The 14136-nt window shown below is 38.9% G+C and overlaps 1 protein-coding gene across 1 annotated transcript in view; it reads left to right on the forward strand.

Moving 5' to 3' along the window:
* The window catches only part of LOC138316639 (ATP-dependent DNA helicase Q4-like), a 280275-nt gene extending 271775 nt beyond the window's left edge, over positions 1 to 8500 (forward strand). The window contains exons 23-24 of the mRNA XM_069258313.1: positions 7031 to 7172; positions 7670 to 8500. Of these exons, the coding sequence (XP_069114414.1) occupies positions 7031 to 7172; positions 7670 to 7906 (379 nt within the window). The 3' untranslated portion in view covers positions 7907 to 8500. The remainder of the gene's footprint in view (positions 1 to 7030; positions 7173 to 7669) is intronic.
* Positions 8501 to 14136: the final 5636 nt, after the last annotated feature.

Consider the following 14136-nt stretch of genomic DNA (forward strand, 5'->3'; position numbering starts at 1 on the left):
CTGGGTTTGACAAGTTATACTGTATATACAGGGATCTGGATTAGACAAGGGCTGGGTTTGACCAAGTTATACTGTATAGACAGGGATCTGGATTAGACAAGGGCTGGGTTTGACCAAGTTATACTGTATAGACAGGGATCTGGATTAGACAAGGGCTGGGTTTGACCAAGTTATACTGTATAGACAGGGATCTGGATTAGACAAGGCTGGGTTTGACAAGTTATACTGTATAGACAGGGATCTGGATTAGACAAGGGCTGGGTTTGACAAGTTATACTGTATAGACAGGGATCTGGATTAGACAAGGGCTGGGTTTGACCAAGTTATACTGTATAGACAGGGATCTGGATTAGACAAGGGCTGGGTTTGACCAAGTTATACTGTATAGACAGGGATCTGGATTAGACAAGGGCTGGGTTTGACCAAGTTATACTGTATAGACAGGGATCTGGATTAGACAAGGGCTGGGTTTGACCAAGTTATACTGTATAGACAGGGATCTGGATTAGACAAGGGCTGGGTTTGACCAAGTTATACTGTATAGACAGGGATCTGGATTAGACAAGGGCTGGGTTTGACCAAGTTATACTGTATAGACAGGGATCTGGATTAGACAAGGGCTGGGTTTGACCAAGTTATACTGTATAGACAGGGATCTGGATTAGACAAGGGCTGGGTTTGTACAATTATATTGTATATATACAGGGATCTGGATATAGACAAGGGTTGGGTTTGACCAAGTTATATACGGTATAGACAGGGATCTGGATTAGACAAGGGCTGGGTTTGACCAAGTTATACTGTATAAACAGGGATCTGGATTAGACAAGGGCTGGGTTTGACTAAGTTATACTGTGTAGACAGGGATCTGGATTAGACAAGGGCTGGGTTTGTACAAGTTATATTGTATATACAGGGATCTGGATAAGACAAGGGTTGGGTTTGACCAAGTTATACTGTATAGACAGGGATCTGGATTAGACAAGGGCTGGGTTTGTACAAGTTATATTGTATATACAGGGATCTGGATAAGACAAGGGTTGGGTTTGACCAAGTTATACTGTATAGACAGGGATCTGGATTAGACAAGGGCTGGGTTTGACCAAGTTATACTTTATAGACAGGGATCTGGATTAGACAAGGGCTTGGTTTGTACAAGTTATATTGTATATACAGGGATCTGGATAAGACAAGGGCTGGGTTTGACCAAGTTATACTGTGAAGACAGGGATCTGGATTAGACAAGGGCTGGGTTTGACCAAGTTATACTGTATAGACAGGGATCTGGATTAGACAAGGGCTGGGTTTGACCAAGTTATACTGTATAGATAGGGATCTGGATTAGACAAGGGCTGGGTTTGACCAAGTTATACTGTATAGACAGGGATCTGGATTAGACAAGGGCTGGGTTTGTACAAGTTATATTGTATATACAGGGATCTGGATTAGACAAGGACTGGGTTTGACCAAGTTCTACTGTGTAGACAGGGATCTGGATCAGACAAGGACTGGGTTTGTACAAGTTATGCAGTATAGACAGAGGTCTGGATTAGACAAGGGCTGGGTTTGTACAAGTTATACTGTATAGACAGGGATCTGGATTAGACAAGGGCTGGATTTGACAAGTTATACTGTATAGACAGGGATCTGGATTAGACAAGGACTGGGTTTGACCAAGTTATACTTTATAGACAGGGATCTGGATTAGACAAGGGCTGGGTTTGACCAAGTTATACTGTATAGACAGGGATCTGGATTAGACAAGGGCTGGGTTTGACCAAGTTATACTGTATAGACTGGGATCTGGATTAGACAAGGGCTGGGTTTGACCAAGTTATACTGTATAGACAGGGATCTGGATTAGACAAGGGCTGGGTTTGACCAAGTTATACTGTATAGACAGGGATCTGGATTAGACAAGGGCTGGGTTTGTACAAGTTATATTGTATATACAGGGATCTGGATTAGACAAGGACTGGGTTTGACCAAGTTCTACTGTGTAGACAGGGATCTGGATCAGACAAGGACTGGGTTTGTACAAGTTATACAGTATAGACAGAGGTCTGGATTAGACAAGGGCTGGGTTTGTACAAGTTATACTGTATAGACAGGGATCTGGATTAGACAAGGGCTGGATTTGACAAGTTATACTGTATAGACAGGGATCTGGATTAGACAAGGGCTGGGTTTGACCAAGTTATACTGTATAGACAGGGATCTGGATTAGACAAGGGCTGGGTTTGACCAAGTTATACTGTGGATTAGACAAGGGCTGGGTTTGACCAAGTTATACTGTATAGACAGGGATCTGGATTAGACAACGGCTGGGTTTGACCAAGTTATACTGTGTAGACAGGGATCTGGATTAGACAAGGGCTGGGTATGACTTAGTTATACTGTGCTGTTAACCTTTATTTTGGCGTAATCAAATTTAAGTTTAAAAGCTAACTTGAATAGGTGACTGCAATGATAAACTGGCGTAATCATCCTTCTGGTTACATAGGTAAATGTTATGCAGAAAAAGCAAATTCCCACAACCATATATTAATGTTACATTTCTTGCAAGGAAAGAGCAAAAAAAATACCCTTGGAATATGAATGGTTACTGTATATATCAAAAACAGTTTTCAGTGTGAAATACATTTCAATAATGTCCAGCTAAATGTGGTATCAGACAGTTATTTACTTAATTATTTAGAAATGGTTTATGTTGTGTAACAAGCTTCTAAGTAATTTCTTTTCCTTTGGCAATGAGTTTGAATGTGAAAAGAAACTAGGTCACCTTGGCTTCGCTGGTTCTATGGCTTCCCATACTTCTATAGATTTTTTTGTGCTTCCATCTTGTATAACCATGACTACAACTTCAGGCCATAGATTCTTCCATTCGTTGGCTAATCATCTATATCTATTGGCCTAATTCAGCACAGTTGAAACCTCACATTCTCTGGTAGATACTAAAATATGTAAAGTTCATGTAAGTTGCCAGAAATGAAGACTGTGTTATATAAAGTCAAGCCATTACATATTATTCTGTTTTAGTATATTGTATGTACATGTTCTTCACCAATATGGAGATGTACACAGTTTTTAGCTCTTCTGCCAAAAGGACAAGACAGCGTATATGGTATGGTACAGGGTCCATTATCCGTCTTCCATCAACTTTTCCCTCCAATCTCTCCTCAAAAACAAAGAATCCTTGAGGCATCATGTTGCATTTATAACGTGTTTGGATAAAAGGCTTTCAAGTTTTTTCAAATGAATGACCTTGACTTTTATTAGAGGTCGCAGGGGTCAAAAAGACTAAAATCAGAATGAATTCCTGTCAATAACTAAAAGGCCTAGAGAGCTTATATGTGACCTCAAATTAATGATCTTGACCTTCATATAAGGTCACAGAGGTCAAATAGGCTAAATTATTTTAAATGACTTCCTGTCAATAACTTAACCCTTAAATAGTGACCTAATTTTAGCATTGTAGCTTGCTAAGTTGGAGTACTAAGGTTGTTCAAATGAATTACCTTGACCTTTATAAACTAATTTAGCCAAACATGGAGAACAAATTGAATTGACTATATTGGACCTATATTATGCACCATGATTACAACCCCTGCGAATCGATCATGAATAATTCATGAACATTCAGGAACTATTCATCAAAAGTTCATGAATTAAGTTCATGAACATTCATAAATGTTCCTGAACATTGAATGGCCTAATGGAAATAATACACAGCATTTTCATGCACAGTTCATGAACTTGTTCATGAACTGTTCGTGAATATATAGTTCATGAACAGGTTCATGAATAGTTCATGGACAGTTCATGAATAGTTCATGGACAGTTCATGAATAGTTCATGAATAGTTCATGAACAGTTCATGAACATTAAATGGCCAAATGAAAATAGTAAACAATGCTTCATGGACTGTTCATGAAAAAAATTGATGACAGTTCATGAATATTTAGTTCATGAGCAGTTCATGAATATCTAGTTCATGAACAGTTCATGAACTGCATCAAACCAGTTTGATACTGAATCAAAATTTGTAATGAATTACAACTGCAGCAATCATACTTTAATATTGAAAAACAAATTCATTAAAATGTCTCCAGCTGACATGTTTATTTTTCAAGCAATGAGTTTTCTTTTTAGGAGAAAATGGCAAAGTCATAGTATAGATTATAAATAGATGTCATAATAGCATATACATTACATACAATATATATAATTATTATATATAAGTCTTTATGTTGCATGAATTGCATAAGGCAGACCAGCAGCAAGCTATGCAATAGTACAATAGTAAAAATAACCAAAACATCAGATTTTGATTGAAATGGCCGTTTTATTAAAACGACATGGAAAACAACATTGACTTGATACAAACTCTGTAGTAAGTACACATGTAAGAATACATCATATTCTTTGTATTTATACAACTAAATACATTTTAACATAAAAATTACCTAACTATTGTAGGTGAGGGGACAAAAAACGCCACATTGCATATAGAGCTGACTAAAGGGTACTCGATGCACATACTCTTTAGTAGCTATATAATGCAATCCCTTAAACCACGGAGACACTTACTTTATATTGCACTGTGTAATTCTCCGATAGGACGAAAGCACTGCCCCACGGACACTCCGAATATATTAAGGCATGCCGCATGAATAATTCAAGTGAACGCCGTCCGACAAAAACACATTTTGTGCACTGGCTTTCAGTCCCTTATGTTTATGGTACGTAACATGTGGTAATTCCGATATGCGGTCTTTCAAAACACAGTTCACCTTCCGTACAGAGTCATTATACAGAGATGCAGGTAAACAACGAGTCCTCACACGAGGCAACAACTGCAACACGCCAACATGGCGGACACCATGTCCGAACACTAACCAGCTCGCAACAGACAAAATATCCTGAGCTATCTCGGTCGGATCGACACTAACGTTATCCAGATCATTACCACCAATCTGTAGCATGACTACATCAGGTTTAACATGCTCAATGTAACTAGAAAAATCCCTTGTGAACATATCGCGCACCTTCCCACCTCCTTTGCCTTTAAACATAACAAAAACATCGTCCTCGGACAAACGTAGATTAGTCCATCCCGAACTATCTCTACTCACTTCCTCCCCAAGCCGTCTGACATAGCTATGTCCCATAACTAAAACTTTTACACGCATCGTTGAGCAGAAGATTGTGACCCGGAAGGTAAACAAACTGGCAAAACGTGGGATTAAATCAATATAAAAAATGGCGCCTACCTTGCCGTGAGAATTTTCTGAGTGACGCTATCAAAGGTCACGTGATCACATATCCCTTCGCGTGACCTTTTGTGTGGTCAGTCAGGGCTGACCAGTTCACTCCAAAAATATTCGCATGGCGCCAAACAAAATAAGACATAATAAAAAAGCTGCAATCATCGCAACATAAATGCAATTTGATACTTTGTAACAAATTGTTGTTTTTTTGTTTTTAAAGAGAGTTGAAAAAATTTCCTTTGATAGCAAATATTTTTAATAAACCTGTCTATTGTAGTTCAGTGGTGAAGTTTATACTGACAGTATATAAGTGCAAGGGCCCTTTGTGTCCAGCTGTTTCCCCTACTCTGTACCCCCTCCCTATCCCCACTAAGTATGGCCTTGAGGCCATGGTCCATCCTTAATCTCAATGTAAATTCCTTACACATGTCTAAGCGCAATATTATGTACACATACATTTCAGGCTACTAGCTTGTGAAAGGAAATGCCCTGACCCTTTTAAATGACTAGTTAAATTTGATAGCTTCTGTATCCATAAAATGCTAATATTTATTATTAATTAAAGGACTAGCTACCATGTATATCAACTGATTCTGACTACATTGGAAGCATTTCTTGTCAAACAAATGGAGCCAGTAAATGGAAAGTTTCAATAGTTAAAATGTGACTTTTGAAAAACAGATTCTACATATATTAACCTTTTAATCTTTTAGATACCAATTATTTATACATTTCTTTATTGTTTCGCACCTTTCAGGTTATGAAACTAGCTTGTTTACTTGTAGAAATCAAATCAAAGATCTCCATGTTATGTTGCACACACATGTACATGCAAACTCCAGCTCCTAAAGATATGCTATGCACATTAAATTGAAATCAAACAAACAATATAATTGGATATTTAACATACCTTGTAAACTGTGTCATCAATCCATAAAATGAACCTTTGGATTATAATATATCCTAAGAATTGTTGCACATAGTTCATCTCTTTGTAAATGCCTCCATCACTGTTTAAAATCTGCTGATGTCATGACCCTATATTCCAGCACTCAATCAAAAGCCAGATTGTTTGTCATGTGATCATGCAAGAGGCCTCTCTTTGATTTTATGAAAAAAAAAAAAAATTTTTGAGCTTCAAATATTTTTGAAAAATAGGGAAAAAACCAAATTTAGCATTAAAAAATCAAGGCATGTTTTTAAAGCATAATTAATATATAACCAGTTACTTCAATTTAGTTCATGAACATATAATTTATGTTCATGAATAATTCATGAATTAAGAATAAGTTCATGAACAATCTACTGGTGTTCATGAACAGTTCATGAAAACCATATTTAAATATTATATTCATGAACTATTCATGAAAAGTTCATGAAATTTTATGGACACTTCATGAACCAATGTTCATGAACTGGTTCATGAACTTTGTATGAAAAATTTAATGAACAATTCATGAACATTTACAGAAAGTTCATGAACATTCATAAACATTTCATGGTTCATGAAAGTTCATGAACATCAATTCGCAGGGGTAGGTAGCAGCTGAGCAATTTGGGCCCTTTTTTCATGTGAAAAAATGAGTTTTCATCAAAAACCCATGAGCCAGTATATGTACCATTCTATTATTACAAACAATCGAGATATTGCTTGTGGGTTTCCAGCAATGTAAAAAAAAATTGATTATGATAAAGTGAAACAAATTTCATATGGTAGCAGGACATATATATCATTTGAGGTATCTTTTATATTTTACTAGTGTTTCCCACAAGAATTACTGGATGTGCTCGGATGAATTTGACAAAAGAAAAGATGAGAAGTTGAAAGTTGTAATCGTGGACTACTTTCAGGAACAAACATTATTAAAACAGGCATTAGAAGAAGCAGACGACACACCAGAGGTAAATATAAACCTGTGTCTGATATATTGGACGAATCAACAAAATGCTGCTAAAAATGGGAATATTGAGATAGTAATTTGATGACAGCAATTTTCAGGATTTTGACACATCTGTATCGATTTTGCATGTTTATAATTATTTCTTTATAGAAATAGTAAAGTTAAATACAGTTTTGTTTCTGTATAAGGCAAACTTTACCATGTGCAATTCATTGTGACAGAAATTAAATATTACAATTTAGGTATACTGGTTATATACTTTTGTGTGAGTGTTTTAATTTAAAACTGTTCATTACAAACTTAAATCTTTCCTGATATTTTATAAGGTATGAATGAAATGTAATATTTAAGTCAAGTTGATGAAATAATACAATGCTGCACAAATTGGTTACATTAACTTAGATTTGTATGATTTCAAACCTTCATCTTACATAAAAAAACAAAGTAACAAAAATGTGAAGGGGAAAAAAACCTACAGAACTTTTTTCGCTTTGATAGGTTCCACAGTACGAACTGGGACAACTGGTGTCGGACATTCGTCAATTTGTGAATGTGTACGGTACAGAGCACAAGCTGAACGGCCGAGCGATTGCCAGAGTGTTCCACGGAATTGGTAGTCCCTGCTTTCCAGCCAACGTATGGGGACGAAACCGTCGCTACTGGAGGGCTCACATGAATGTTGACTTTAACATGGTGGTGAAGATTGCGACAAAAGAATTAATAAGTATGAGATGACCTCCTTTTTGAGGCAGAGTTATTAGGACCATGTGACTGTGTGTTCTACATCTGTCCATTCTGAACACAGGAGTGTGGAGGAGCTAAAAGTATGAGCAGCATCCCATTTCTTAATCCGCGGCTCATAAACACTAGCTAGACTAATGACTGGGGTTGTACCTACCCCATTTATCTCTCTGTGTAATCTGTGGCATTGTCTCTCCAATTCGCAGTCTGTGTAATCTGTGGCATTGTCTCTCCAACTCGCAGTCTGTGTAATCTGTGGCATTGTCTCTCCAACTCGCTGTCTGTGTAATGAGTGGCATTGTCTCTCCAACTCGCTGTCTGTGTAATCTGTGGCATTGTCTCTCCAACTCGCAGTCTGTGTAATCTGTGGCGTTGTCTCTCCAACTCGCAGTCTGTATAATCTGTGGCATCGTCTCTCCAACTCGCAGACTGTGTAATCTGTGGCATTGTCTCTCCAACTCGCAGTCTGTGTAATCTGTGGCATTGTCTCTCCAACTTCCAGTCTGTATAATCTGTGGCATTGTCTCTCCAACTCGCAGTCTGTGTAATCTGTGGCATTGTCTCTCCAACTCAGAGTAATATGTGACATTGTCTCTCCAACTAATCTGTAATCTGACATTGTCTCTACAGTCTGTGTAATCTGTGGCACAGTATGCTGTCTGTGTATGTGGCATTGTCTCTCCAACTCGCTGTCTGTGTTAATGTGGCATTGTCTCTCCAACTCGCAGTCTGTGTAATCTGTGGCATTGTCTCTCCAACTCAGAGTCTGTGTAATCTGTGGCATTGTCTCTCCAACTCGCAGTCTGTGTAATCTGTGGCATTGTCTCTCCAACTCGCTGTCTGTGTAATGAGTGGCATTGTCTCTCCAACTCGCTGTCTGTGTAATGAGTGGCATTGTCTCTCCAACTCGCAGTCTGTGTAATCTGTGGCATTGTCTCTCCAACTCGCAGTCTGTGTAATCTGAGTGGCATTTATCTCTCCAACTCGCTGTCTGTGTAATGAGTGGCATTGTCTCTCCAACTCGCTGTCTGTGTAATGAGTGGCATTGTCTCTCCAACTCGCAGTCTGTGTAATCTGTGGCATTGTCTCTCCAACTTGCAGTCTGTGTAATCTGTGGCATTGTCTCTCCAACTCGCTGTCTGTGTAATGAGTGGCATTGTCTCTCCAACTCGCTGTCTGTGTAATGAGTGGCATTGTCTCTCCAACTCGCTGTCTATGTAATGAGTGGCATTGTCTCTCCAACTCGCTGTCTGTGTAATGAGTGGCATTGTCTCTCCAACTCGCTGTCTGTGTAATGAGTGGCATTGTCTCTCCAACTCGCTGTCTGTGTAATGAGTGGCATTGTCTCTCCAACTCGCTGTCTGTGTAATGAGTGGCATTGTCTCTCCAACTCGCAGTCTGTGTAATATGTGGCATTGTCTCTCCAACTCGCTGTCTGTGTAATCTGTGGCATTGTCTCTCCAACTCGCTGTCTGTGTAATATATGGCATTGTCTCTCCAACTCGCTGTCTGTGTAATGAGTGGCATTGTCTCTCCAACTCGCAGTCTGTGTAATCTGTGGTATTGTCTCTCCAACTCGCTGTCTGTGTAATGAGTGGCATTGTCTCTCCAACTCGCTGTCTGTGTAATGAGTGGCATTGTCTCTCCAACTCGCTGTCTGTGTAATGAGTGGCATTGTCTCTCCAACTCGCTGTCTGTGTAATGAGTGGCATTGTCTCTCCAACTCGCTGTCTGTGTAATGAGTGGCATTGTCTCTCCAACTCGCTGTCTGTGTAATGAGTGGCATTGTCTCTCCAACTCGCTGTCTGTGTAATGAGTGGCATTGTCTCTCCAACTCGCTGTCTGTGTAATGAGTGGCATTGTCTCTCCAACTCGCAGTCTGTGTAATGAGTGGCATTGTCTCTCCAACTCGCTGTCTGTGTAATGAGTGGCATTGTCTCTCCAACTCGCTGTCTGTGTAATGAGTGGCATTGTCTCTCCAACTCGCTGTCTGTGTAATGAGTGGCATTGTCTCTCCAACTCGCTGTCTGTGTAATGAGTGGCATTGTCTCTCCAACTCGCTGTCTGTGTAATGAGTGGCATTGTCTCTCCAACTCGCTGTCTATGTAATGAGTGGCATTGTCTCTCCAACTCGCTGTCTGTGTAATGAGTGGCATTGTCTCTCCAACTCGCTGTCTGTGTAATGAGTGGCATTGTCTCTCCAACTCGCAGTCTGTGTAATGAGTGGCATTGTCTCTCCAACTCGCAGTCTGTGTAATGAGTGGCATTGTCTCTCCAACTCGCTGTCTGTGTAATGAGTGGCATTGTCTCTCCAACTCTCTGTCTGTGTAATGAGTGGCATTGTCTCTCCAACTTGCTGTCTGTGTAATCTGTGGCATTGTCTCTCCAACTCGCAGTCTGTGATACAGAATTATAAGCATTGTGTTCATGGTTTACTGAAGCTGGACATGTTCCTTCAGAAACTTTGACACACTTGGACCGGCAATCACTAACATGATCAATAATCATAGTCCAGTCAAACCTGTCTATAATGACCATCCAAGGGACATAGACAAAAATGTCTTTCTACACATGGAAATTTTGACCCTGGGAAAGTGTTGTTATTAAACAGGCTGTCTTTATAGAGAGGTGATCTGCCAAGGCAGGTTTTACTGTACAAGATATATGCCTTTTGATAAAGAAATTGGTGTTTTTAGCCAAGCAGTATTTATGCACAGGTCAAATTGTGTTGAAATTGGCCATTTGGGACCCCTAATAAGTGGTGTTAATAGCAAGGTGGTCAGTAAAAGAGTTTTTACTGTATTTAGTAACAATCATATACATATGTAGTTGGGAACTTCAAGGCTAATATTTTATCTTGGGCCATAGAAACATATTTAGCTTATAGTTCAGAAATCAAACATTTGCCAAGCCCTTACAATGTACTGTAACCGCACTGAATTTCACATTATTCTGGTGAACAACTTATTCACAACTATTTTATTATGCGATAGACTCTGTTATGATTCTATGTTGTGTTTGAAGCAATATCACAGATGTTTACCGGGGGTATTTTCGCAATTTTCTATCACCCGCGATACGCACGAATCAGTTGGTTTACAGTATTCAGAAACCATATCCAGTCTTTGTATACACTGTATTATAAATTTATCTGCTCTTTTGGGTAGGTATTGATTATGATGTCATTAGTCTTAAATATGTGCAAAAATATAAGTTTTCTTTAAAAACAGTGTAATGCTTGTCACTCCCAAACATATGACGTCACAATCAATACCTACCCACAAAAGCAGATAACTATTTATCACATAATCCGCCTGATATCCAGTGATTTCGCCTGTGTAATATTTTTGCAAATGTCACTAATGTAATATTATCCGAAGCAATTTTCATTGGCTGGAAATTCATTGTGACGTCGGACAGACACAATGGCGGCTTTTGCTGGAGATTTGAAATACACTTTGAGGTGAAATTCTTTGTTTTGTAGGTATTTGGAGCTATGTGATAAAAATTATCTTACATGAATGTTCATTTCATATGAGATTTTATGAAACTTGTCTCGAAGTTTTTATTAGCTCACCTGGCCCGAAGGGCCGGTGAGCTTATGTCATGGCGCGGCGTCCATCGTCCGTCAGTCGTCCATCCGTCAACATTTCCTTTAAATCGCTACTAGTCATCAAGTTCTGCATGGATTGTAACCAAATTTAGCCACAAACATCCTTGGGGGAAGGGGAACAGAACTTGTATAAATTTTGGCTCTGACCCCCCGGGGGCAGGAGGGGCGTGGCCTAATAGGGAAATTAAAGGTAAATCCTATAAATCGCTACTTGTCCTAGAGTTCTGCATGGATTGTAACCAAATTTGGCCACAAACATCCTTGGGGGAAGGGGAACAGAACTTGTATAAATTTTGGCTCTGACCCCCTGGGGGCAGGAGGGGCGGGGCCCAATAGGGGAAATAGAGGTAAATCATATAAAACGCTACTTGTCTTAGAGTTCTGCATGGATTGTAACCAAATTTGGCCACAAACATCCTTGAGGGAAGGGGAACAGAACTTGTATAAATTTTGGCTCTGACCCCCTGGGGGCAGGAGGGGCGGGGCCCAATAGGGGAAATAGAGGTAAATCCTATAAATCGCTACTTAATTGTCCTAGAGTTCTGCATGGATTGTAACCAAATTTGGCCACAAATATCCTTGGGGGAAGGGGAACAGAACTTGTATAAATTCTGGCTTTGACCCCCCGGGGGCAGGAGGGGCGGGGCCCAATAGGGAAATAAGAGGTAAATATTCAAATTCCTTCAGAAAAGAAACAATGAACCTGTATTCAGAACATGACTTGACATTACAAACCAGGTGAGCGATACAGGCCCTGTGGGCCTCTTGTTTTTGCTCGCCAAGGCTCGCAAAAATAAAAACTTCTTGGACTTGTTTCATAAAATCTCATATGAAACGAACATTCATGTAAGATCCTATAGGTAATATGCAAATACAGGATATGAATGGCTGCTATATGATTTAGTACAAGTCTGTATACATGATACATCAACATTAAATCACTATGTGTATATTAAATTTTGACACATATAGGTTAAAGTCACAATACAGATGTCTATCATTACTACGGGGGAGAAAAGAACATTTCCTTGTATCCTATGCAATCACACTAAAAATGTCATACAGATGTGAAATACGAATCTTTGTTGATGCTATTTTAGTACCCTTGTAATTGGACAAATGAGCTAGGTATACCCCAAGAAAGACAACTCTTTCTAACATACAAGATAAAATTATGTATTGATGTTCAGCATTGAGGAAAAGGTATTGCAAGTTGAGTAAATCAAGTAAGTTTCATTATCAACGTCTTTTTTGAAGTTGTAATATTTTGTTTCACACCTGTATCATTAAGTATTGTTTTTTTGTTTACCAGTGTACAGATGAGGTACAGAGATGTGTACATGCATGTATTTATATTAACCTATGTAATTATGATATAAACGAAATAATGATGAAGAAAGATGTTAGATTGAAATATAATAAAATATATGTTTGTTAATGGAAATGTCTGTTGTTATTGGATAAATAGAAATAGAAAATGAAAGTAGCTTGTAACTTTTCACTTCACACCAAAACACAGTAGAGCTTAGTTCATATCATTAGTACCACTGTCATATCATTTCAAAAGTTAAATGTAACAAGGTTCACCTTCATTCAATAAAAACTAGTAAAATGACATCCGTCAGAAAGGGTAAACTCTGGCTAAAGTTGTCCCTTAGATCAAATAAATGACTATAGTGACACCTAACACTCTTATATCCCAATTGAAACCAGAAAAGTTTTTAAGTTTTGACCCATATAGGTTCAGCTGTGGCCATTTTGAATCTACACTTGGGTTTCCACTCCTCCGATAATAGGCCTTAAAGATGCTCCACTGTTGACAAATAGTATTTTATGTCTCAACAAGAGATCCCAGGGGAATTTTGGTGCCCACCAAAGATTGATCTATGTCTGACAATTGAAAGAGGACCTTTTCTCTGCTTTTCAAACTTCAACTATCGAAGTTCAAGATGGTGGCCTGTCGGCCATTTGATAACAGTCCTTTCAGCACTTTCCGAGAAATAGTGGTAGCAAACTTTACCTATCAAAATCCAAGATGGTGGCCTGGCTGCCATATCTTGTCAACCGATCTGACCCAAAATGCAATATGTATACAACTAGGGAACCTACATGTGCTAAAGGGATCTTTCTCAAATTTCACATGTTGGGCTACAAGATGGCCCCAAGGCCACCATCTTGGATTTTGATAGTTAAAGTTACTAGCTATATACAATCTCCTTAAGTATTGCTTATCTTCTGGATACCCCATTCTAATATGCTGCCTGGAATTCCAAGGTTAATACAAACATCAGAAGATACTGGGAAGTGCTTATTGTATCACAGCCAAAGTATCCCAATATCTTGAAATATGTCAACATGGAAAATTACAAGACAGGCATTCTGCATCCAATCATAGAACAGAGGAGATAAAGAAAGGATGGTCATAAAGCAGCTGCCTCCTGACCAGTACATACATCTTACAGGGAAACCGACAGGCTTTCAACCAAAACACTATAGACTTGACCTGCCTACTCTGCAAGAAATCCCTTGAGACACGTGAACACTTTATACTTGAGTGTAATACACAAAACAAACTCCTATATTGAAGAAAAGTTGATTGGACGCTCAGCGT

The sequence above is a fragment of the Argopecten irradians genome, chromosome 2 (genome assembly GCF_041381155.1).
Source record: "Argopecten irradians isolate NY chromosome 2, Ai_NY, whole genome shotgun sequence".
In the NCBI taxonomy this organism is placed as follows: Eukaryota; Metazoa; Mollusca; class Bivalvia; order Pectinida; family Pectinidae; genus Argopecten; species Argopecten irradians.